The sequence below is a fragment of the Palaemon carinicauda genome, chromosome 19 (genome assembly GCF_036898095.1).
Source record: "Palaemon carinicauda isolate YSFRI2023 chromosome 19, ASM3689809v2, whole genome shotgun sequence".
Lineage (NCBI taxonomy): Eukaryota > Metazoa > Arthropoda > Malacostraca > Decapoda > Palaemonidae > Palaemon > Palaemon carinicauda.
In genome coordinates, this window is record NC_090743.1 from 95038061 (window position 1) to 95063060 (window position 25000).

Sequence of the window (25000 nt, forward strand, 5' to 3'; positions counted from 1 at the left end):
TTTCCATTTATTATTTGTTGTCGACACGTGTTTCGATTCACTTCTTGAACATTCTTTAGGACAACATTTATTGATTTTTAATGCTTCAATAATTTTTCTCAATGCTTCTTCAGGGGTGTCATCTCTTGTTCAAAGCAGGCTAATTTGTGAAACTTATACACTCGTGATCTGGAATCATTTAGACCTGATTCTATTTGGAGCGGATCTTTTCCTTGTGACAAATTGTGATCTTGGTGCTCCTGTATTTCCTCTATAATTAAGTAGTCTCTGCACTTCCATCAATGCCGATTTTCTTCTTTCTGCGATGCAACTCAAGATTCCAAGGTTGCAATGGGTTGACGCAGAGCTTCTAAAACTGGCCTTAATTGAGCAACACAGCATAGGACATGAAGCTTAGTGGTTCCCTCTGGAGTTCCATATATGAAGACTGCGTTGGTCCCTGATTCTAGTTTACTTTGGACCTACCTTACTCTCCACAACACTTTGAAGTCTCTTGGCTCCAGTATCCTCTCATTAGAGAAGCATCCTCTGCGCTTCCATTAAGGTTATACATGCCTTCTCACTTCTAAGGAAGGCCTACCTGGGCAAAGTCTTTTAGTTTAGGGGATAATTACTTGCAAACCAACTTCTAGAAAATATCCTGCTTTACATTTTCTTTTCAAGTAACATTGAGCCAGATTGTAGTTCACACAAATCAAGCGTAAATTCTGGTAACAGTACTCCCACATTAACTTAGATATGGCTGTTAAATAACAGAAGATTGGACTTCAGCTTCTTGAATTCTCTAAATTATTTTTCGAATTCAAGAGATAACCTTTCCTTTTTTGGACGCAACATGAAAAAATTAAATCGATATCATGTGTCATGAGCTCCCGTTATTGTGGAAAGGTTCAATGTACCCAACCAGTTGATATATATTTTGTTGCTTGCCTTACAAGTTCAGATTTAGTACAATTAAGTGGGTGGTTATGTCTGTGAGAAATGCTAGAGAGAAAATAAAGTCAACAACTTGCAGCTTAGTTTCATGCAATTCTGTATTTCTAAGCAGTTCATTTTGATGATAGGAAAGAATATCTTTCGTTTGAGCAAAAGAAAAATTCTGAAAAATTTTGCCAGTACTAAGCCACCTGATATTTGAGTGTACCCCATCACTAGTTCTGCATTCACTTCTTTAAAGAAAGATACGTATATTCTGTGTCCAGGGGACTTATTACCACCTCAGATTAAATTCTTTATTTTGACCAAACTCCACATGGCATTACTCATCTGTAATACCTTGCCACATAATGCTTCTTGGTGGATAATACAGTTCAATGTGATACAATCAACTCCATTTTCCTTCAGTAAACTAAGCTGTCACAACCAAAAATCTTGTATCATCTGTTACAAGAGCAGTTTTGAAATCCTCCATATACTGTAACAACTGACTCAAGTGTAGCCTAAACACCAGAGTCACCTTTACAACCACTAATGACTTAGTCATTTTTATTAATTTCTTTATTTTACCACAAAATCCTTATCTACAGTACAGGTGAATAAGACTAACTGGTTGGAGTTACTTATATCTATAATCTCAACTAAAGTCAATGAAAAGTATTTGTAGTGCTTCATTGTATTTTTGTTAGTTTTAAAGAAGCATGCCCATTAAGATCAGTTAAACTATTCTTACAACTGTTTGGTGGGATAATGACACACTTTTAAATTTCCTGGCTAATTCTGGATAGCAATATTGACTTAAACTGTTAAGTGGCCATATTTTGATGAGCAATAATTTCATATCTTAACAGTAATAGACAAAAGAGAGAGATGGAGGTTAAATAGAACAGTATACTGAATATACCATAAATTTCATTATTTCATATACAAAAACAGAAACTAAGTATTTTTGTGTATAAAGCAGATTTTTAATACTAGTCATCATGAGCCATAGAACATCAATCGGCCGCCTATTTTGGGCATTAGGGACAGTAGTTAGACCACCTTGATCTATATCATCACAAATTTTATTTATGTTATTGCATAATCATAATTTACTCTTATAATGTTTCATCAGTAATAAAGGGATTTAATAGATATTGCATAATACAAAAATATGATTTGATGAGAATGACTTTGCATTTAAAAATTTAACCTTGAGAAGTGCAATTTTGAACCATCTGTCACACCCTGAGCTGTGTATTTCATTAGATTCTTTCAAAATCTTTTCATTGGTGCTCATTACTCTCCGTAGCAGACTTAACAAATACACATGATGCTGTTCGGCTAAGTAATTTGGCAACTGTTGTGAATTTATCAGGAGTGTATCTGGTAATAAGGGATTCTACACTTAATTTCTAAAAGGAAAGGCGTGTCTCTTGGCAATATATTATATGCAATATCTATAGCTAGCTCAGCCGTGGGACAGGATGCCTGAAAACTTTAAATCAATCAATCAATCAGCCGTGGGAAGCATGGTGCCAAAGTGACGGGGTCATTACCAAGTAACGTAACATTTACAATGACCCGCTATTATTTTAAGTCCTTAGTTGAAGGCCTCTATGCTGTTAATGAAAAAAGTTAAATTAACAAGACTATGACTGATTCCATCACCTTATTTATGAATTCTAGACCATTATATTTAATCAACATTTTCTGGTAACCAAAACTAGTAATGAAAGAGCAGAGTGCCTGGGCTAATGAATTTGATGTTTTATTCACAATAATGCAATTTTGAGCGTACCGAATAAAAGGTTCCACATATATACATATGTACGTATGTTGGGCAATTATTACAGCAGGAAAGCAACCTAACACATCTATGTGCACCGTGATAAACTTAACAGGAATCATTAGTAAATTTCTTTCTTTGGTACAGTGTTGTTATTCTATTTAAATCAGTTACACGCATGGCCACACATCATATGTAATTTTTTCATTTCCCCATTCCAAATAAAAAGAAAGATTCATGTGCGCTCCTTAGTGTTCTATCAATCTCCAAATGTCGTCCTCAATGTGGATGACTCGCTTGATTAAAGAATGAAGAAGAACCACATGTGCTCAATAATGGATTAGCAGTAATAAACCACTACCCAATAAACTTTGAAGATGATCCGGATTGGCTTTTTTTCGCCCTTTTAAAGATAATATCAATGCTACTCGACAGAATTTGACGAAATTTTCACAATAGATAGATCTTAGGTCAAAGATGACCCAATTAAACTTTGGATATGATCCGTATGCACGAAGATCCCGATTCTAGATCCGGATTTGTATTTTTCTCTATGTTAAAGATAGCATGAAAATTTAATCGATGGATTGTGACGAAATTTTCTCCATAGATAGACCATAATTCATGAACGACCCCATTTAATATTGTAGATGATCCGGATCTCTATCCAGATTCTAGTTTATTTATTCATATATTTGTCTTTGTGTGTGGACAGGAATACGTCAAAATTACTAGATGAATTTTAACGAATTTCTCATCACAGATAGACCTTAGGTCATGGACAAACCCATTAAATTTTAGAGATGATCCGAATTAGCAACCAGAATCTAGTTTATTCAATTAATTTTTGTCTATATGTCTATGGACAGGATTACGTCAAAATTACTCAACGGATTTTGACGAGATTTTCTCCTTAGATAAACCTGTGGTCAAGGACGACCCCATTAAATTTTGGAGATGATCTGGATTATGATCAGGTTTCTCCTACCGATTGACATAGCTTAAGAGCTTTAGAATTAGTCTCTGAATCAGGCTGTGAGCAAATCATAAGTGAAGCTATTCACAGGTCTGGTAACTGCATAGACCTCGTATACACCGACTCCCCTGACGTTATAGCAAGTAACGATGGTTCTTCAGTTGGGACATCTAATCATGCCTTGATTTCATTAGTAGTGATGACTGAGCAGCCTGTCCCTGATGTATCATACTCATGTAAGATTTATATTAAATCTCAAGCAGGCTGGAATTGGATTTTGCATGATCATTTGGGCTTGAATTAGCCACAATTGTATAGTAGTATTGATCCTGCTAAGACATCCATGGAATCTTTAGGAGTGGTCCTTATTTCAAGGAGGACCCGGGAAAGCTGGCTAAACTAATTGGTGTCCTTACAGGGGGATATCAAAGCTTCTTTCATCGTGCAATTAAAACATTCAACAATAATAATAATTATCAAAAACAGTAACAATGATATCTATTAATGATAATAATTATTATTAATAATAACATTTCTTTGTAATAATAATAATAATAATAATAATAATAATAATAGTAATAATAATAATAATAATAATAAAAATTTCGTCCGTCATTTTCCTGTGAATATGTGAAGGAAAAATTTAAACTCTGTTGTTCTCTTGAATGAGAATCTAGTCAACACAATTGATAGGCGCATCCCTTATTGTGTGCTTATGCGCCGAGAGAAGGACAAACCTTGGTTCAATGACGATTGTAGACGTGCTTACTTAGCGAAGCAGGAGGCCTATCATCTTTGGAAGGGTAACAGATCAGATTTGACCTGAAATTACTATACTTGGCTTACAGCTTTTGCTCATAGAGTTCATGCTTCAGCTGAAAAGAAATACAATTTAAGCATAAAAGAAACCCTTTCTGGTACAACCCAGGAGTACAAGTGGTGGACTACCCTTAAATCTGCACTCGTTGGTGCAGTTGAAACAGTTCCCCCTTTACTTAAACCAGATGGTTCTGTCACTCAGTGTCCAAAGGAAAATGCAACCCTTTTGGCTGATGTGTTTAACAGTGAGCTGAGTAATGAGAAACTTGAACTTCCTCATTCCTGTTTTCCTGACGCTAAACCATCTAGTCTAGCTTTTCGATCTTGTGAAATTAAATCTCTTAATGGATCTTGATGCTTATGGAGGTGTAGACCCAAATGGTATTTGCCTTTGTTTTTTTTTATAAAGATTGCAGATTTCTTAGCTTCAAAGTTATCTGTTATTTTGTGAAAGTTAGCATGCTTTTAGCACTTGTTGGAGAATTGGTAATGTCACTCCACTAGGTAATTGCGTTTGTGGTAGCACAAGTCCAACTGATTACCACCCAATTTCCATAACTCCCATATTATCTATAGTTTGTGAATGTCTTTTGGCAAAACGTCTTAATAGGTTTGCTAGAGGTAATGATCCAATCCTTAGTTTGAAATTTGGCTTTTGTAAAGTCCTTGGAGCATGTGAAACGTTTCTTACAAACTCCAATGCTGTACACAAATCCCTTGATAATGGTTAGAAAGTTGTATGATTGGCCTTGAAGTGCTGCCTTTGATCGTGTTAATCATGAAACCCTTATTTTCAAACTCAAACAGTTGGGATTGGATGGGTCGTTTCTTAGCATCATTTTAGAATTTTTAAGTAATAGATTGTAAAGAGTTGTTGCTGATGGGCACCATACACAGTATAGGAATGTGATATCTGGTGTTTCTGAGGGTAGTGTTCTTGGCCAATTACTTTTACTACTATAATATACACATGACATGTATTTGGTGTACCAACCGTGTTTGACACAATTGTACATAATTCCTTTTGTATATATTATGCTTGTATCTTCGCTCCTCCCTCGCACTAAAACGAACATGAAAATTCCTGTCTGGTTTTTCCTCTGTGATATTGTCTGTCTTGTGAACTTGTCATGTCCTGTTGCCTTGAGGTTTTGTATATAAGGAGAGTGTTCCACAACAATATAACTCAGTCGTTTCCAATCTGCCTTTGATTTCACAACTCCTCTCTCGGCCCGTCACATTGGTGACCCCGGAAGTCGACTCGCTCCCACCGCCTTCCACCCCCATCCCCTCGCCCTTTCATCGTTGGTACTATGGCAGACTCTACGGAAGTTGGTGCTGCGGCCGCTCCATTCAAACTTGCATCGTTTGCCAGCGGAGAGGCGTTTGCTTGGTTTCAGCGCGCAGAAGTCCAGTTTCGTATCAGGGGCGTGACTCGCTCAACCACCAAAGCGGATTATGTTCTCGCGGCGATACCCGAGCACACCTTCCCAGAAATATCCGACTGGCTCTGTGAACAAGGAGACAACCCAATAGTGTATGACGACCTCAAATCATACCTTCTGCAGCAGTACTCGCCGTCACCAGCCGCCTGTATAGCAAAGCTTTTTCAGCTCTCGCAACAGCCGTTGGGGGACCAAAGGGCTTCGCTTGCCCTCAGGGAAATGACCAGTATCGCTCGCCTTCAACCTGCCGCAGACGGCTCTCCTCGTGAGGTGAACCTACTCCGTGCCCTTTGGATACGCCGTTTACCTGAACCTGTGCGCGCTGCCATACCGGATGTCGATAGTTTACCCATAAAGGACTTGATGACCAAAGCCGACGCCCTTATGGAAAGCCACTTCAAGACCTCCATCAACGCCTCCACCCCTGACGACGAGAATGCCTATTCAACGTCAACCGAAGCTGACATGAATGCCGTAGGACATACACGCCTACCCCGTGACGTGCCGAAGCGGCGACAAAGCCGCCCACCACCCACCAATCGCTCGCGCCCCAACGAACGACTTCTACAGCCACTTACTACCTCCCATCCACCGCAGTTTTCCTACTACCACTTCAGATTCGGGGCAACCGCGAAGAAATGTGCCAAAGATTTTCAATGGCCAAAAAACGTGTTAGTAGGCCATCGCTTGTTGCGGTGGCCTCCCATTTTTCTAATCTTTTCTTTTTGCAGGATGCAGGAACGGGCGTGCGATTTTTGGTAGACACGGGTGCTTGTCGTTCTCTTTTGCCAAGGAAACTCTTCAAGGCACAACGTAGTCTGTCTACATCTGCCGACGTCCGCTTGGTAGCTGCCAACGGATCTGCGATCCCCACCTACGGTTACGAGAGCCTCACATTATCGTTCGGAAACGGTAAATTCAATTGGAAGTTTCTCGTTGCTGACGTCACAATGCCAATCCTCGGTGCGGATTTCCTCTCTCATTTCCACCTTCTGGTCGATGTCGCCCACCGACGATTGGTCAACGCAGACTCGTACTTGTCGACACCTCTTCAACCCACCCCCTCTAACCTCGCTCTCCACATCAGCGCACCCACGGATGCCTACGCCCACCTCCTCACGTCGTACCCGGATGTTTTCCGTCCAGAACCTCGCCAGACACGGTATTTATAACCATATCAAGATGACGGGACCCCCAGTCTTCGCAAAATTCAGACGTCTGGCACCGGAACGATTGGCAGCCGCCAAACAGACGTTCGCTGAAATGGAGAAAATGGGCCTTTACCAAAAGGCCTCCAGCCCATGGTCGTCACCCTTACACATCGTTCTGAAGAAAGACGGCTCCCTCCGTCCGTGCGGGGATTACAGGCGCCTGAACGTGCAAACAGAACCGGATCACTACCCCCTCCCAAACATTGCCGATGTAACCTCCTACCTGCACAAAGCAAAGATTTTCTTTACGCTCGACCTCCTGAAGGGGTATTATCAGGTGCCTATGAACCCAGAAGACATCCCCAAGACCACCATCACCACTCCGTTTGGCACATACACCTTCAATTACTCCTGTTTTGGCCTTCGTAATGCTGGGGCAACGTTTCAACGTCTCATGGATGGCATCTTAGGGGTCCTCCCTTTCTGTGTATGTTATGTGGACGACATACTTGTGTTCTCCTCCTCAAAAGAGGAACACCTCCGTCACCTGCGCATCGTGCTCGACCGCCTGCAACAAAACGGCCTTGTAGTCCAGTACGACAAGTGTACCTTTGGCGCCAACGAAGTGTCGTTCCTAGGGCACCGTATCACTCCTGAAGGAGTCCATCCCCTCCCTGAGAAGGTAGCAGCCGTTCAGAATTTCCCCACGCCCTCGACCGTCAAAGCTCTGCAGGAATTCTTGGCCATGATCAACTATTATCACCGCTTTCTGCCAGCCATTGCTGCCACTCTTGCTCCCCTCTACGCCTCCCTCAAGGGCAAGCCAAAGGACTTGGAGTGGGGTCCCCTTCAAGAAGCGGCCTTCTGCAATGCAAAGAAGGCCCTATCAACTGCTGCGGCTCTCACTTTTCCTATCCCACACGCCCCTCTCCTTCTCTCCACCAATGCCAGCGACGTCGCTATTGGTGCAGTACTTGAGCAGGTGGTCAAAGGCTCGCCCCGCCCATTGGCCTTCTTCAGCAGAAAGCTGTCCAAGGCAGAATAGGGTTATTCTACCTTCGATCGAGAATTGCTGGCGGTGCACTTGGCTGTCCGTCACTTTCGCCATTTCTTAGAAGGTACGCCCTTCGTCATTCGCACAGACCACATGCCTCTGGTGCACGCCTTCACTCGATAGTCTGATGCCTGGTCCGCCCGTCAACACCGACATCTCTCCGCTGTGGCTGAATACAATTGCACCCTCCAATACGTCCCTGGGAAAATGAATCCCGTTGCCGATGTCCTGTCAAGAAACACATTGGCTGCCGTTCAACTGGGATTGGATTACAACGCCCTGGCTGAAGCCCAACGACAGGATCCAGAGTATCAAGCTTGTAGGACATCCTGCACGTCCCTCCGTTGGGAGGATTTTCCCCTCGAAAACTCCAACACCACCCTCCTCTGTGACGTCAGTACTGGTAGACCGCGACCTTGGATTCCTGCTCCCATGCGCCGACAGGTGTTTGATTTTATCCACGGCCTTTCACATCCCTCATGCCGTTCTACTACACAGCTGCTGAAGGCAAAGTTCATTTGGCACGGCATTTCTAAGGATGCCAAACTTTCAAAGTACATCGACACAAGGATTCAGGAGTGGGCACCTTTCCTCAACCTCAGCGTCGTTTCGCACACATTCACGTCGACGTTGTAGGCCCCCTACCCACATCACAAGGACATCGTTACCTGTTTACCGTCATTGACCGCTCCACTCGTTGGCCTGAAGCCATTCCCATGGAAACTGCAACGTCCGCCTCATGTACATCTGCCTTACTCTCTGGATGGATTTTAAGATTCGGTATCCCTGAGCATATTACTTCTGACAGGGGAACCACTTTCTCCTCTCAATTATGGACGTCATTAGCGAATCTCCTGGGCATCACCCTACATCAGACAACGGCCTACAACCCCGCTGCCAATGGAATGGTTGAACGTTTTCATCGCACCCTCAAAGCAGCTTTGATGTCCCGCTTCAAGGATTGCAACTTGTTTACTCAGCTTCCCTGGGTCCTCTTTGGACTAAGGACCACTCCTAAAGACACCCTCGACGTCTCGGCAGCCAAAATAGTGTATGGCGACCCATTGGTCGTCCCTGCCGAGTTTTTTCCTTCTACAACCTCCGCCGACGATCTCCAGCGCATACGTCACGTCGTGGAAAAATCTACTCCGTGCCGCCAGACTTACAAGCCCCCAGCGAAGCATCACATACCAACGGACTTGCACTCTGCAACGCACGTCTTCCTGCGCAACGACACCAGCAAGCCACCGTTAACGCCCCCTTACACGGGACCTTTCCTTGTGATCCGACGCAGTCCGAAAGCATTCCTCCTAAACATTCGGGGCAAAGAAGACTGGGTCTCCATTGACCGTCTTAAACCTACTTATCTTCTGTCAGATGACCCGCCTACAGTTCGCCTCTCTAGATCAGGGCGCCCTATTTAACATGTACAGTATGTCATTTTTAGGGGGGGAGCCATGTACCAACCATGTTTCACACAATTGTACATAATTCCTTTTGTATATATTATGCTTGTATCTTCGCTCCTCCCTCGCACTAAAACGAACATGAAAATTCCTGTCTGGTTTTTCCTCTGTGATATTGTCTGTCTTGTGAACTTGTCATGTCCTGTTGCCTTGAGGTTTTGTATATAAGGAGAGTGTTCCACAACAATATAACTCAGTCGTTTCCAATCTGCCTTTGATTTCACAACTCCTCTCTCGGCCCGTCACATTGGCCAAGAAAACCAGCTTTTAGTATGTGGAAATAATGCTACTCTAAACATCAATTCCATTTCTAGAATGTAGATCTGGGGTTGCTGAATCTCTTAATAGAGATCTAGTGAAAATTCGTTCAATGAATGTGCAAATTATGGGGTATGAATCTGAATCCTATCAAAACTCAAAGTATGATTGCAAGTAGTCAACATCCGGATCTCATCATTGATGATGTTTCTTTAACTTTGTATGACTTTTTTTTTATAACTTTTAGGTGTGATTCTCGACAGCAAATTTACTTTTGAGAAACACATTGGGTCGGTATCTTCAATTACACAAAAAAAAATTGGGTTATTGAGAAAGCTTTTCAAGATTTTCTGTGATCAATCTATTCTGAAGAAGTGTTTTAATTCTTTTATTCTACATTGTTTTGAGTATTGTTCTCCTGTTTGGTTTTCAGCTACTGATTTTAATCTTAATTAGTTGGACAGGAGCTTACAGTCTATTAAATTTCTTATTCCTGATCTAGATATTAATCTCTGGCACCATCGTTCAATTACTTCATTAGGCGTGTTGCATAAGGTTTTTTATAATTCTGACCATTATTTACATTCAGATCTTCCCAGATGGTTCCATCCTGTTCGTAATACAAGGCATGTAGTTTATTCTAATTGCCAGGCAATCTCCATCATGAGGCTCAATACAACACAGTACTCTAGAAGTTTTATTCCATCTGTTTCCAAGTTGTGGAATGATATTCCTAATCGGGTAGTTGAATCAGTAGAACTTCAAAAATTCAAATAAGCCACAAATATTTTTAAGTTGAACATGATGACATAAAGTCTTTTTATATTTTATATATAAAATATATGTTTTAATTTCGCTAAAATATCTTATTTTAAATGTTTATCACTTCTTATATCGTTTATTTATTTCCTTATTTCCTTGCGTCGCTAGGCTATTTTTCCCTGTTGGAGCCCTTGGGCTTATTGCATCTTGCTTTTCCAGCTTGGGTTTTAGCTTAGCTAATAATAATAATAATAATAATAATAATAATAATAATAATAATAATAATAATAATAATAATAAACTACAGATACAAGCGGTGGTTAGTATGAGGGCTCCGTATAACATCCAGCTTCTGTAGTATTCAATTGTTATTTTCACTATATGTGAGATTTCAAGTACTGTATAATGCAGTTCTTCTTAAGATTCTTTTCTAATATCTTAGATCTGGTCATTAATGGTCCTATGATTATTAACACCACATCTACTTACATATTCAATAGCCCTCTCAATTCATTTCATAAGACTTGATTTTGTTTCTCCCTCTTTCTCTCTTCCTTGATTTTCGATTATTGAATCGCATGGTACTGCGACATCTGACGTCTGGTCGATGTGCTGGTATCAATGTGTACTTACTTATACTTTAGTGTTAGAATATATTAGCCTGATCATTATTTACCACAGCTTGAGGTTGATGTTCGAGCCATTCATTACGTCATTGTATTTGATATTTTCTACAGACTCAAATCAGGAGCTAAGTCACTGTATCATATCATTTCTTACACTGATTCTGAGCAAGTGGTGAAGATTCACTAACGATGTAGTTTATGTGTTTTTTCCTTTGCTATACATTTCTGAAATTCTAGCGAGATGTTAGTTCCGTCTATTATTCATTGAATACAGTATATCTTGTTTTCAAGTCCTGATCTTATGCTGCCATTACCATCCCCTCAATTTTCTTCAGGTTTTCCCTTCTGTGGTAATTGTCCTTTTTCATTACTGGCCAGTTCTTCAATATGTCTCAGGAATTGTCCATGCATTCGTTTTTTTTTTTTTTCATTTTTCTAGTTTCTTCTTATTTGTATATAGATAAGATTATTTAAACCGAATATTAACGATGTTTCTAAAATTTATTTAAAGATATATATCTAGACAATCCATTATAGATTCGATAATATGAAAAGTCTACTAAGAATTGTGCGAAATTTGTCTAGAGTATCAATGGTGATGGGAGAATGAATTTATAAGTGGTGGGTAATCATCCAATAACAAACAATAGTAAGGCAGACAGATTTACTCTGTAGAATTCAAGCAGTATAAAGAAAATATAACTGACGTTATGACACATTAGTGTATTACTGTACTACAAAACGTGATAAGGAATTGGGTAAGAGTCAATCAGTATCACAGTGGGTTTAATGTGATAAGGAATTAGGTAAGAGTCAATCAGTATCACAGTGGGTTTAATGTGATAAGGAATAGGGTAAGAGTCAATTAGTATCCACAGTGGGTTCAATGTGATAAGGAATTGGGTAAAAGTCAATCAGTATCACAGTGGGTTTAATGTGATAAGGAATTAGGTAAGAGTCAATCAGAATCATAGTGGGTTTAATGTGATAAGGAATTGGGTAAGAGTCAATTAGTATCCACAGTGGGTTTAATGCCTACAAAAATAGAAAACTCTCTGTTACAGAATTTAAATAATCTTTAGAGAGTTATCGAGAAAAGAAATTTATTTGGATAAGAAATATAAAGGAAGAAGGTTCCGTTAAATAATCCCCTTTGAATAGGCATACTTTCACTTTATTTCTCTAATATTATGCTAATAAATAACATATAGAAACCTCAAAGTCCTGATGTGAAAAAAAATATATATATCTAATGAACATACATAACTGTTTTCCTTGATTGAAGAAAACTCCTTAATTTAAGGAAAATGGAGAAAAGCATATAGTGGATAAAATTTCGACAAAAAGAAGGCAAAACGTCTGAATATGCTCTTAAACATCATTATTTTTTGAAACCAATTATCTTGGAAAAACGACCGAATTCTCGAAAATAATTTTCTCAGTCTATGCTGTCCCAAAGACTACCTTTCTTCTATACTTTCATGCTAATAAAACTTCTTTGTCTCGGAAAACAACTTGAATCTCAAAGACTATCGTTGGAAGAAATTGCCGGGATTACTTTCTATAAATTCTAAAATCTGTGACATTTCACCCAATATTTTCTCAACAAAACACTCTTCTAGTGATCTTAAATCTATTATTTTGCAATCGATGATGGTGATAAATTGCTATAGTTGAGGGGAGAATGATAATTTTATTGATTGCGTCCTTAACAATAGGTTTTCCTGAAATCCTTTGCAGAAGGGTTTCTTTATAAATAAACCAAAATATCTTGTATAAGTTAATTAATGGAGGCTTTATGTTCATACACAAAGTAATACTTGAATAAAATAAGTCTTTTCTATATACTTATGATTAACTTTAGGTAATAAACACACACACATATATATATATATATATATATTTATATATATATATATGTATATATATATATATATATATATATATATATATATATATATATATATATATATATATATATATATATATATATATATATATATATATATATATCTAGGTCACAATCCCGACTGCTGTAATGCCGACACCCACTTCCCTGACACCCAAAGTGTGTACATGCCAGGTCCCGAGGTACCCTACATCCTGACAACACTAATCCTAACAATTTGTTTCCTCCCTATAGTAGACCCATTTCGCCTGTTGAACTCCTGAAGCAGAAGATGGATTTAGATCTTAAATGTAGGATGTTTCCGTTGGTTATTATTCCGGTTATAGTTTTCTATTTCGGCTAATTCTTTACAGGTAGTCAATGGAAAATAAATTAAAATCTTTGAAGATTTAGGACCCTAGGTCAATCAGGGCCAAGTAGGGTGAATTTGTGTGTTTAACTAGACCATGTAATGCAGAGCCTATAGTAAAATGCCAGAAACGTTTCAATATATACACACAGAGAGAGAGAGAGAGAGAGAGAGAGAGAGAGAGAGAGAGAGAGATTTCAATGTATGAGTGGTATGATAATCAACCTTTATGGATTTAACCGAAGGACAGAGAAATCAGCCAAAACATTATCCTGCTCGCCAGCATTGAAGTAAGGTAGAGCTATCTATTCAAATGCCCAGAAAATGAGTACAACCAAAATCGAGTGGCAGTCAAAGACTGATCTTTTCCGTAATATAGCTTGTGATTTCTAAATATTTGGATGATTCACTTTTTAACGTTTAGGAGCTTCTTTATCAAAAGGGTAGACAAGAAAAAAAATCTATAATAATGACCACACTGTAAACAGACATGAATCGCGTCCTCTATTTCCATTATTTAACTAGCCAATTATAAAATTTGGGGTCGTTTAGTTGCCAAACTAGGTACTGGACGAATTCTTTAACAAGTGAAAATCTGGGTAAAGAATTGTTGTTTTACACTTGATCTTGAGGACTGGAGCTGGGTGGTTCTCTTTTCTAGATCGTCATTAGTAATTTAGAATAAGACTGCGCCCTCCAACTAAATAACTTGGAGTAAGTAACTGTATAAATTGATCTATTCCATTTGTAATTTACTGGTCAATTCAAATTCAAATTTGTTATTTCTGTTTTGATTGGTTTTGTTGTAATATACTTATTTTTGGTTTTTGTAAGTCGTAATACAAGTGTAATCTAATTTTAATTTAGGTCTGTTGACATTTTTTTTCTGTAAAATTAGGATAAAAATTTTATTTTAATTATTTTATTTGCAGAATGAAATGTCTGTAACGACTTCAATGTCGTGACGTTACATGCCTCGTTCGTATGGTTGGTTGAGGTGTCAATGGTCTTATTCTGATTGGGCAGGTGCAAGCCCCTGCAGTTGCGCTACATTTCATTTCCAATTGCTCTGCGGAATCGAGGAAACTTTAAAGTAAGTTCGCTGCAATTTGTGCCTTGTGGTATGTAAATTGTCCTCAATGTCAACTCGTTCATAAATTACTTAATTGTCAACAACAGCAAACAAAAGTGTCAACGAGTTTAGTTCGCGAGAGCTGAATGTTTAAATGCCTAAGTAGTTGGTTCCGTCAATGACTCGTCGTCTAGAAAAGTGGTTATTATCAGTTATCGACCCAAAGTTGGTGTTTTGAAGCAATACTTCTTGTGTTCCATTTCTCATAATTGGGTCATTGAATTCATCATTTGAGTGTTGTACTGCTGTTTACTGTTCAATCTCGTAAACGTGCCTCCCAGGAAAGTGAAATCTGTGACTCAGAAGAAACTTGACATTGCCTTTGAGACCTGGACTATTGAAAGTTTGGATGCCGAGATTATGTTACCAGATGCAGAGAACGCTACTGTTGATGATCTAAGGTTATCATTGAACTCTCTTCGTGAATCATATAGTGATTTGAAAAGAGTCTCCGCAGGCAATCTGACTTGTGACAAAACTTTGAAAACATTGCGTGATGCGGGTGTTACCTTCCACAAGCTGAGGACACATAAATGAACGAATGGAAAAGCTATCGGTAAAGGAGGACATTCCTAAGCATGTTAATGAGGTCAGCAAATCTAATTCGTCATTCGTCCAATTGAAGAAACTCTCTTGTCCGACGTGGGATGGTGAAGTTTGATCGTATAAAAGATTCAAGAAAATTTTCGAGCTATTAGTTCAGAGCCATATGTCTGGGGAGATGGCACTTTTGAGACTGAGAGAAGCATTGCGAGAAAATTCGAGAGAAGGCCTCATTGTTCAGTCGAAATTGAGCTTGGATGAAGCATGGTCAGCACTAAATTGCATTTACGGAAGGGGAAACACCATCCATGACGTAGTCCTCAGGGACGTCCATGACATTAGGCCTGTCAGAAGCGAGTCTGATGCAGATGGTCTTCGTCGATTGGTGACGGAACTCACTGTCGCTAAAGAGGACCTGAGATCGGTAAACCGAATGTCTGCATTAGGTGAGTCGGCATTTTCTATCGTAATGGAAAAAATTCCAGTAGAACTGCGCAGGAGAATCGACAGAAAAATTCTGCCAGACGACCTTGATGCTGAAGCCTCCTTCGATCTACTCTTAGAAATGGCCGACACAGCAGCCTCAATCGAAGAAACGGCTAAATTATAAGCAGAAGCTCATTCTAGTTACATTTTCAGAGAAGAGCCGACGATGGTCGTTAAGAATTATCAGGTTAGCAGTAAGGACAGAAACATTGATAACAGCGGCTCGAAAGGTGCCAAGCCTGTCAAGAATGGAACGCCCAAAACGGGTAACGGTTGGAAGGAATTGAAAACAGGGAAGACAAAAAATTCCCCATCTTCTGTTCAATCATGTATTTTTCATTCTATGGCTGATCACCAAACGTCTGAATGCAGAGTGTTCCTAGGTCTTTCGTCCATAAAAAAGAAAGAAACCTTGAAGGAACATAACCTGTGTGAAAAGTGCTTTGGTTCTCACCCTTCAAATCAGTGCAGAAATAAGCAGGTTTGTCAGGAGGTTAATTGCAAGACGCCAGACAATCATCATACTCTATAGCATGCTGCTTGCCTAGCTGCGTCAAGCATGGTTTATGGTCCTGTTGATTGCGAGAAACTCCGTCATCATCTAGGCCAGAACACAATGAGATCTAGTCATACAGCCTTCATGAAAAGGAAAGGCAATCTTTTCTGGGTTTCAGTTCTTTATCATTTGGGAGCCACTGTCTCACAGATTCTGAACTCGGTGGCAAGGGAAGCTTGTATCAAACCATTATCCAGAATCAAGAACTTGATGATGAGGACTGCTGGGGAGAGACAGCCACAAAATTGGGGACCGGCTGATCTGTACAGCATCCCGCTCTACGATGCAGAAGGTAACTTGGTGACTGCAGTTGATTGCATTGGTGTCGATTACATCGGTGAACTTGATGGAGGCAGTTATCATGCAGCTACTGACATGTTCAAAGATGATGTCGATCCATTAGAACTTTTAGAGCCTGTTCACGGTGACATCGAGTTGCTCATCGGAGATAATTATGCCAGCATATTTCCGCGAACGGTGAAGACAAGAGAAAACCTTGTTTTAGCTGAGACTAACTTCGGGTTCATTCTACATGGTTCTCACGAGACAATTTTTGCCGCCAATTCTCATGAACCAAGTGTGATGCTGTGTGAGCTCCTCAACAGAAAGATTTTCGTTGTTCTTCTGCAGTCAACGTCATCAGTTGCAGTAAGTTATGCTGAACGGCCGAAAAGGGGAAGTTTCCACAGATAAAGCCCGGAGCAATGGCTCCGTGCAGCAGGTTGCAGAAAGGGGTGGACATTCGGTTCTTTCAATAAACACCAGTGCTGAGTCTGTGTTTGATCGTTTGTGTGAAGTAGAGGATGGTCCGGTTTGTCATCGGTGCGACGCGGTCAGCATAAACTCAGAAGAGGAGCGAAGAGTACAGACATACAAGAGTTGTCTCACCTACAACCCTGAACAGAAGATATTTGTTTGCAGGTTACCATGGAGGGAAGCTTCCGTACCTTGTCGGACAATCGACCTATTGCCCTCAAACGCCTAAATTCATTAACATGTACCATGTCCAGAAACGAAGATTTAAAAAACTAGTATGTAGACGAACTTGAAAAGTTGATCAACGGCAGCTATATGACAGAAGTTACAGCTGAGGAGGATGCGCAGTGGAAATCTAATGGTGGCAAAGTCTACAACATCTGTCATTTCGCACACTTTAATGAGCATAGTTCCTCAACCCCACTCAGAATCATATTTGATGCAAGTGTTCCATTTAAAGGCAAGGCTATCAACTCCCTGTGGGAACCACCACCAAATTTGATTCCACCAATTCCAACCCTGCTGTTAAGGTTCCAGGAAAGAAAAATACCAGTTGCAATGGACATAAGTAAAGCATACTTCACTGTTCGCCTTGAGACAGAAGAATCTTATCTGCACTGCCTTTTGTGGAATCAACTGGACAAGGAAAAAGAAGTCAAGATGCTGCGATTACTACAAAACTCCTGGGGAACTACTTCGGCAGGTGGTATATGCAGTGTAGCAATGCTCATCATATCTGAGAAGTTCAAGGAAAAGTACCCACAGGTATATGAATTCGTAAAATCGAACTTGTATGTTGATGATGGTACTACAAGTGTTAGTGATGTTTCCACGGCATTACAACTTGCTAAGGAACTCAACATCATCCTCAGTAAGGCATCATTCATCATAAAGCATTTCATGATCGGTGGAAGTGAAAGTGATATTAATGCCCGCATAAAGAAGTGCCCGGATGTACCTGACAATGTGCGACGAACACCAGAGCAGGATATAATATATCATTCTGCCAACGATGAAATTTCCATTATAGGTAGAATTAACTTTTCCAAGAAAAGGAGAGGCATTAAATCAGAGGAAGATATCAGTTTAAAAAACTTTGATGATGCCTTCCCTGACACTTTCAGTCGAAGAAATTATCTACAGATCATAGCAACCATCTATGATCCCACGGGACTTGCAACTCCGGTTACCATCTGCCCGAAGCATGAACTTGGTCAAATATTCCACCTCAAACAGGAATGGGACGATACGATCCTAGATGGTAATGATGACCTACCTACAACCCGCAGTCGGTGTAAAGAAGTGATTTGTTTGATCTACGGTCTAAAAGAAGTCAGGTTTGTTCCCTGTCTTACACAGGAAACTGCAGTTGACAAACCCACTCTAGTAATTTTTTGTGATAGTTCTCAGACTGCCTATGGATGTGTTGCATACTACAACTGGAAGTTGGAAAATGGTGAGCAAGCATCTGTTCTTGCCATGTCAAAGGCAAAACCTTGGCCACAAATTCCGACGTTAACTATCCCCCGTGGTGAGTTACTTGGATGTCTGCTGGGTGTCAGAATGCAACAGACTCGTAAAAAAATCAAGCTTCATTTTTGAAAGGGTAATGCTGCTAACTGACAGCACCATAGTTCTGGGACAACTGCGTCATGAACCCTACAAGTACAACATGTGGACAACCAGCCGTATCAGTGAAAAACAAACTCTTACCAATATTCGCGATTGGTACCATGTGGACTCTGGAAACAACGTTGCCGATGATGCATCACGAGGTCTTAACCCATCTGAAATGGGAAAGGTTTCCAGATGGCAAAAAGGTCCAGACTTCATGAAGAAGGACATCAATTAATGGCCAATCAAACATGCAAATGAAGTTCATGCAAAAAAAGGAGATCTGAACATGAGAATAAAAGATCCACGGATGACCATTGGAAGATGCAAGTCATTATGTGTCCAGATTGATGGTGGAACAAATGAAGATTATTCAGTTATTCTTGATATCCTAAAATCATTTAACATAATGGTTGACAAAAATGACAGCCTGATGAAGATTAAACGTCGCATCTCTAGAATCATAAGATTTATGGAAAATACTTCACAATTTTTCAGAGGTCGACTAAAGAGAACAGTGAAGACTACTCCAATTGCCATCAGTAGTATGACGAAAGCAGAACGTTCGAGATGGTTTGCTGAAAATGATGCATTTTTGCCTACCAAGCGTGAGTTACTAATATCAAACTTGTTTCTTATTCAACAGGCTCAGCAGTCGCTACCGTCAGATGTGGAGCATAAGCTAAAGTCACTGAACCCGATACTGGACGCCGACGGTGTGTGGAGAGCACTAGGTCGTACTGGTGCTGCTATATCAAACCCGCCTGCGATTATACCGTGCTCTGAACCCTTTGCAGAGATCTTGGTGCGTAAATGTCAGGCCTTTAGGTGTTCATAGAAATAATATTGCCAAATTAGACGCTGTGAGATTACTACATCCAAATTACCTTATTTTGGGTAGATCAAACGGTGATAAGAGTGAACTTTTAGATTTCAAGTTGGCTAAAACACCTGAGCAAATAGAGTATACAAAAATACTCGCACTGAATGAACTCTTTTTAAATCATTGGTGGAAAATGTGGTATGATCAAATTTTTCCAGCTCTTCTTCCCAGAGAAAAGTGGTCAGATTCCAAACGGGGAGTAGATATAAATGATATCGTAATAATCAGAGATACTAATCCCGTGCGTAACCAGTGGCATTGGGGTGAAGTTGTTTCTGAAAACAAGTCGTCTGATAATATAACACGTTCAGTATCGGTGCGGTATAAGTCTGATGAAAATTCTAAGTTTGTCACTAAGTCGGTCAGAGATTTGGTTGTCATTCTGAGGAACAATGAACTTACTGATTTGTAAACATTCACACAAAACATACGTGTGATTTTCAGTTGCATATAACGTAAAATTTTGTCGCAAAAAGTGCTATTTCATCTAAATGAGTACTTCTATATATTTTTTCGTTTTGTTTCATATTCTTATTATGTAAAAAAAAAAAGTAAAAAGAGTTAAAAATGTAAAAACAAACAAAAAACAAGTTCCTATTTCTTATTTATTTATCAAATGAGATCAAATTTTATCTATAATTCTAGTATATAATATTTGTTACAAAAAGGTTCAAAATTTAATTTTAAACATTCATGGAGAAACGTGTATAATTTATAACAGAGCAAAAAATTAACCGAGATAAAGCTCCGGAGTGTAAACAGACACGAATCGCGTCCTCTATTTCCATTATTGAACTAGCCAATTATAAAATTTGGGGTCGTTTAGTTGCCAAACTAGGTACTGGACGAATTCTTTAACAAGTGAAAATATGGGTAAAGAATTGTTGTTTTACACTTGATCTTGAGGACTGGAGCTGGGCGGTTCTCTTTTCGAGATTGCCATTAATAATTTAGAATAAGACTGCACCCTCCAACTAAATAACTTGGAGTAAGTAACTGTATAAATTGACCCATTCCATTTGTAATTTACTGGTCAATTCAAATTCAAATTTGTTATTTCTGTTTTGATTGGTTTTGTTGTAATATACTTATTTTTGGTTTTTGTAAGTCGTAATACAAGTGTAATCTAATTTTAATTTAGGTCTGTTGACATTTTTTTTCTGTAAAAGTAGGATAAAAATTTTATTTTGATTATTTCATTTGCAGAATGAAATGTCTGTAACGACTTCAACGTCGTGACGTTACATGCCTCGTTCGTATGGTTGGTTGAGGTGTCAATGGTCTTATTCTGATTGGGCAGGTGCTAGCCCCTGCAGTTGCGCTACACACACCCAAAAGGAATATTGTTGAATCAGAATTTCCAATATGATCTCTTTTCTGTTAATCTCACATTATCCTCTTTCCTGAAATCATAATCATCTGGAATAATTAATACAGTCATATTATTGTACCTTTTCTTATTTTCCTTTCGTGACTTAATACACACACCCACACACAGACACACACACGCAAACGCGCACACGGACACACGCAAAATTTATTAAAGAAACTGTCCATCTCTGTACGTTTTAAACTATAATTCCTTCCGTATGTAATCCTCTTTTCATTGTTATTACGTTCATTTCTGAGGAATCATTTCTTTATTGATGATGATATATTTTAGACAATAAATCCAAAGCTTTGCCTAAGAAAGAAAGACCTCTTCTACGGTATATATATATATATATATATATATATATATATATATATATATATATATATATATATATATATATATATATATATATATATTCGAAAAGCAATAGCTGAGAGGGCAATGTAACATAAATTAAGGAGAATCAAAATTATAAGTCATAAAAATATTAATTTAATTCACAATTGAACTAAATTTATGACAATTTACAATCCGAATAATGACTGGCGAATATGATGATCCTGATCATTCCAAATCTCGGAAAAACTTAGCGTGGACTTTCTCTCCGCCAGAGAACCTGCATTTGGTACGCACTATTACCCCTCAATTTTCGAAACATCCGAAGGATCTGTAACCCATAGCACGAAACATTATAAATTGGAAACGTCGGGGGCTACAAACTTAAAAAATGTGTGCATATATGCGAAATCCTAGGAACAAAATGAACGTTTAATATTAATCTATGGAAAATACAAGACCCAAATTAATAAACGATTTGATAATCTTAATGTAAATGTCAAGCTTAAATTTAAAACTTAAAAGAAGACCCTTCAGACTTTATTATATATATATATATATATATATATATATATATATATATATATATATATATATATATATATATATATATATATATATATATATATATATATATATATGTGTGTGTGTGTGTGTGTGTGTGTGTGTGATTTTGCTTGCTAGACAAAAGGTTATAGAACCGTAACTATAGTTGAAAGTTCACTAAGCAAATGCATCGTACTTATTGCAAACCTTACCTCAACTTATACCCAGTCTTTTAGGTCCATAGAAAGCAGTGACAAATGTAGAGGTGATGATGGTAGTCTTCTCTTTGAGCTCTTGAGTAGTATAAGGTGGTCAGACGATGACGTGATCCATGAGCGGCTAAGTCCAGAGCCACCGATCTTACACTAATGAATGACAGCCATTGTCCCTTGGCTGGCAAAAAATTTCTTCTAATTCAGGAGAAGACTGCCTTGCTGCGTTTCTTACGCTGGCCTCTTCATACTGCCTTCTTCAGATCAGCGAACAACCTGATAAAACTTAAAGTACATCGCTCAAGAATGGCTTGTTTCTCGATTTAAAATTGTCCCAAGAGGTAGTTTAAGGTATGCTAATCAGATGCATTTGCTTTGCAAAATAAAAGACCCAAACCATTCCCGAGCAAACAATTTAATCATTGAAATTTACCACAACCAAACAATTCATATAATATACAAAAAATGAAATGCACACGGATGTGTATTTTTCTACATATCTATATATATATATATATATATATATATATATATATATATATATATATATATATATATATATATATATATATATATATATATATATACACATTTACACACACACACACACACACACACATATATATATATATATATATATATATATATATATATATATATATATATATATATATATATATATATATATATATATATATATATATATATATATATATATATATATACATATACCTTCGAATAAGAGAGAGAGAGAGAGAGAGAGAGAGAGAGAGAGAGAGAGAGAGAGAGAGAGAGAGAGAGAGAGAGAGAGACACATTATTTCCTATAATTATCTCATAAGGAAATTGTCTATGTGATTCCAACTATAGCAATCTACCTGAAAGACTAATACCACATTTCATATGCAGCTTTCTTATCATTGTCATTATGTTCTTTTCTAACAAATCATCGTATTTCAGAGATTTGCGTAAGAAAGCAAGACATATTCCATGATTCTTTATTTTGAATCTTAGAAGAAAATCTAACAGATATATTGCCCGATGATACAAAACACCGATTTTTCTAACTATTCGTACATTCTTTGATTAAAATATAAATTTATGCATTTTTTAACTAGGCCTACATCAAAATGAGTTGGCAGTTATTTATTTCATCTTCGTATTCTACGCGATCTTTAAAGTAGTGAAAATGTTACTAGTTATATTCAAGAATGAAATGAATATTAATTTTTCTGTGCTAGAGAAAAAAAATGGTTTTATATAGTTTTTAAAATGACATTAGAATTTTACTCTCATATAAAAAAATTGGCAGATAACTCTAAACATTCTCTCTCTCTCTCTCTCTCTCTCTCTCTCTCTCTCTCTCTCTCTCTCTCTCTCTCTCTCTCTCTCTCTCTCTCTCTCTTAAAAGTCTAAGTTTTTCAACCAGCTAATACTATTTATTCCTTATTCTCAGACGTCTGTTTTTCATAGAAAAATAGGTTTTATGAAGAATTATCATTATTATTATTAAAGTTTTTATTATTATTATTATTATTATCATTATTATTATTATTATTATTACTTGCTAAGTTACAACCCTAGTTGAAGAAACAGGATGCTATAAGCCCAGGGGCTCCAACAGGGAAGATATCCCAGAGCAGTAACAATATCAACCAAGAGAACTGTAACCCAAGTCAGTGGAAGACCAGGGTACAGAGGCTAAGGCACTACCTAAGAGTAGAGAACAAGGGTTTGATTGTGGTGTGGCCTCCTACCCTTACCAAGAGGGAAGTAGCCACTGAATAATTACATTGCAGTAAACCTCTTGAGAAAGGAAGAATTGTTTGGTAATCTCAGTGTTGTCAGGTCTATGAACACAAAGGAGAATATGTAAAGATTAGGCCAAACTATTCCGTGTATGTGTAGGCAAAAGGAAAATGAGCCGTAACAGAGAGAAGGATCCAATGTAATACTGTCTAAACCAGTCAAATGACCCAATAACTCTCTCGCGGTAGTATCTTAAAAGAGTGCTTCAAACTGAGAAGGGTCTGGAATTCCCTTTATTTGAGATATGTAATATCTCGATAGAAGATCTAAGAATATTTTTTTATTAATTAGTTGTATGATATTTATATTTCAAAGAAGTATTGATTTCACTTGATATTCTAATACCTTTGGGTTCAACAGTAACCCTAAGCGGGAATTTGGTAATCGATCTGTCTTTGTTTTTCTTGATGTTTTTACGATCTTCCCGTGTCACTTCATGTCGTAACTTTTGTACTGTCCATTGTATACTGATCAGTTTATTATTATTTCATGTTCCTTGTTTTGTATACCTGTCAATATTTTTCATATTTTTATTGACCTGTATATGTCTTTTGGTCAGACTATTTTGCTCTTTCTTCTTTTATGTTTGCCAATTTTGGTGTAGTTCTCTCCTGCGGCCAATGAAACTGTTCTATCTATATTTATTTTTGCCATTATATATACTTGGGTGTATTTTCTCTTTTTCTTTACCCTGTATTGTGTATACATCTGTGCATTTGTTTTACGTATTTATGTCATTTCCTTTTATCTATGTATTTAAATCAGCTTCTATATGTCCGTCCACCAGGTGAATGTTTGTATCATGGTACTTTCTATATATGTTTATACCTGTGAAATGTGTTTCTTGGTTTACCTTTTAGTCGCCTCTCTGTCGGTCTGTTAATGGTTCTGCAGTCAGTTTAACTGGTCATATATTTGTGATGTCCTCAATAAATATCTTCTTCAATGACTTTTGTTTTACCAGACATATGTAAGTGTATCGATTAATATGTTTGACATTTGTATTGGCGTCTCTCTGCCGTGGCTCTTCTGAATATGGCAGTCCAACTTCTGTTTTCACTTTCGCTGTGTCCTATATACTGTAAATGTTTCATATCAATTGCATGTTTATTTTGGTATCTATATGGGTTATATCTACCAGCATGTTTAGTCTACCAACTGTGATCTGTTCCGGTAATTATAACATGTTAGACCTCTTTTTGTCCGTCCATCATATTTGACCTGCCTTATG

The 25000-nt window shown here is 38.2% G+C and overlaps 1 protein-coding gene across 1 annotated transcript; it reads left to right on the forward strand.

Annotated features, from left to right (window-relative positions):
* The first annotated feature begins 17553 nt into the window (after window positions 1-17553).
* LOC137659147 (uncharacterized) lies at window positions 17554-18597 on the forward strand. The gene has a single exon (XM_068394215.1). It carries the CDS (start codon window positions 17554-17556, stop codon window positions 18595-18597), a length of 1044 nt encoding a protein of 347 aa, XP_068250316.1.
* The last annotated feature ends 6403 nt before the right edge of the window (window positions 18598-25000 follow it).

What these genes read in the sequence shown, in the direction of transcription:
- LOC137659147 (XM_068394215.1), top strand. Translation starts at nt 17,554, where the DNA reads ATGGACATAAGTAAAGCATACTTCACTGTTCGCCTTGAGACAGAAGAA.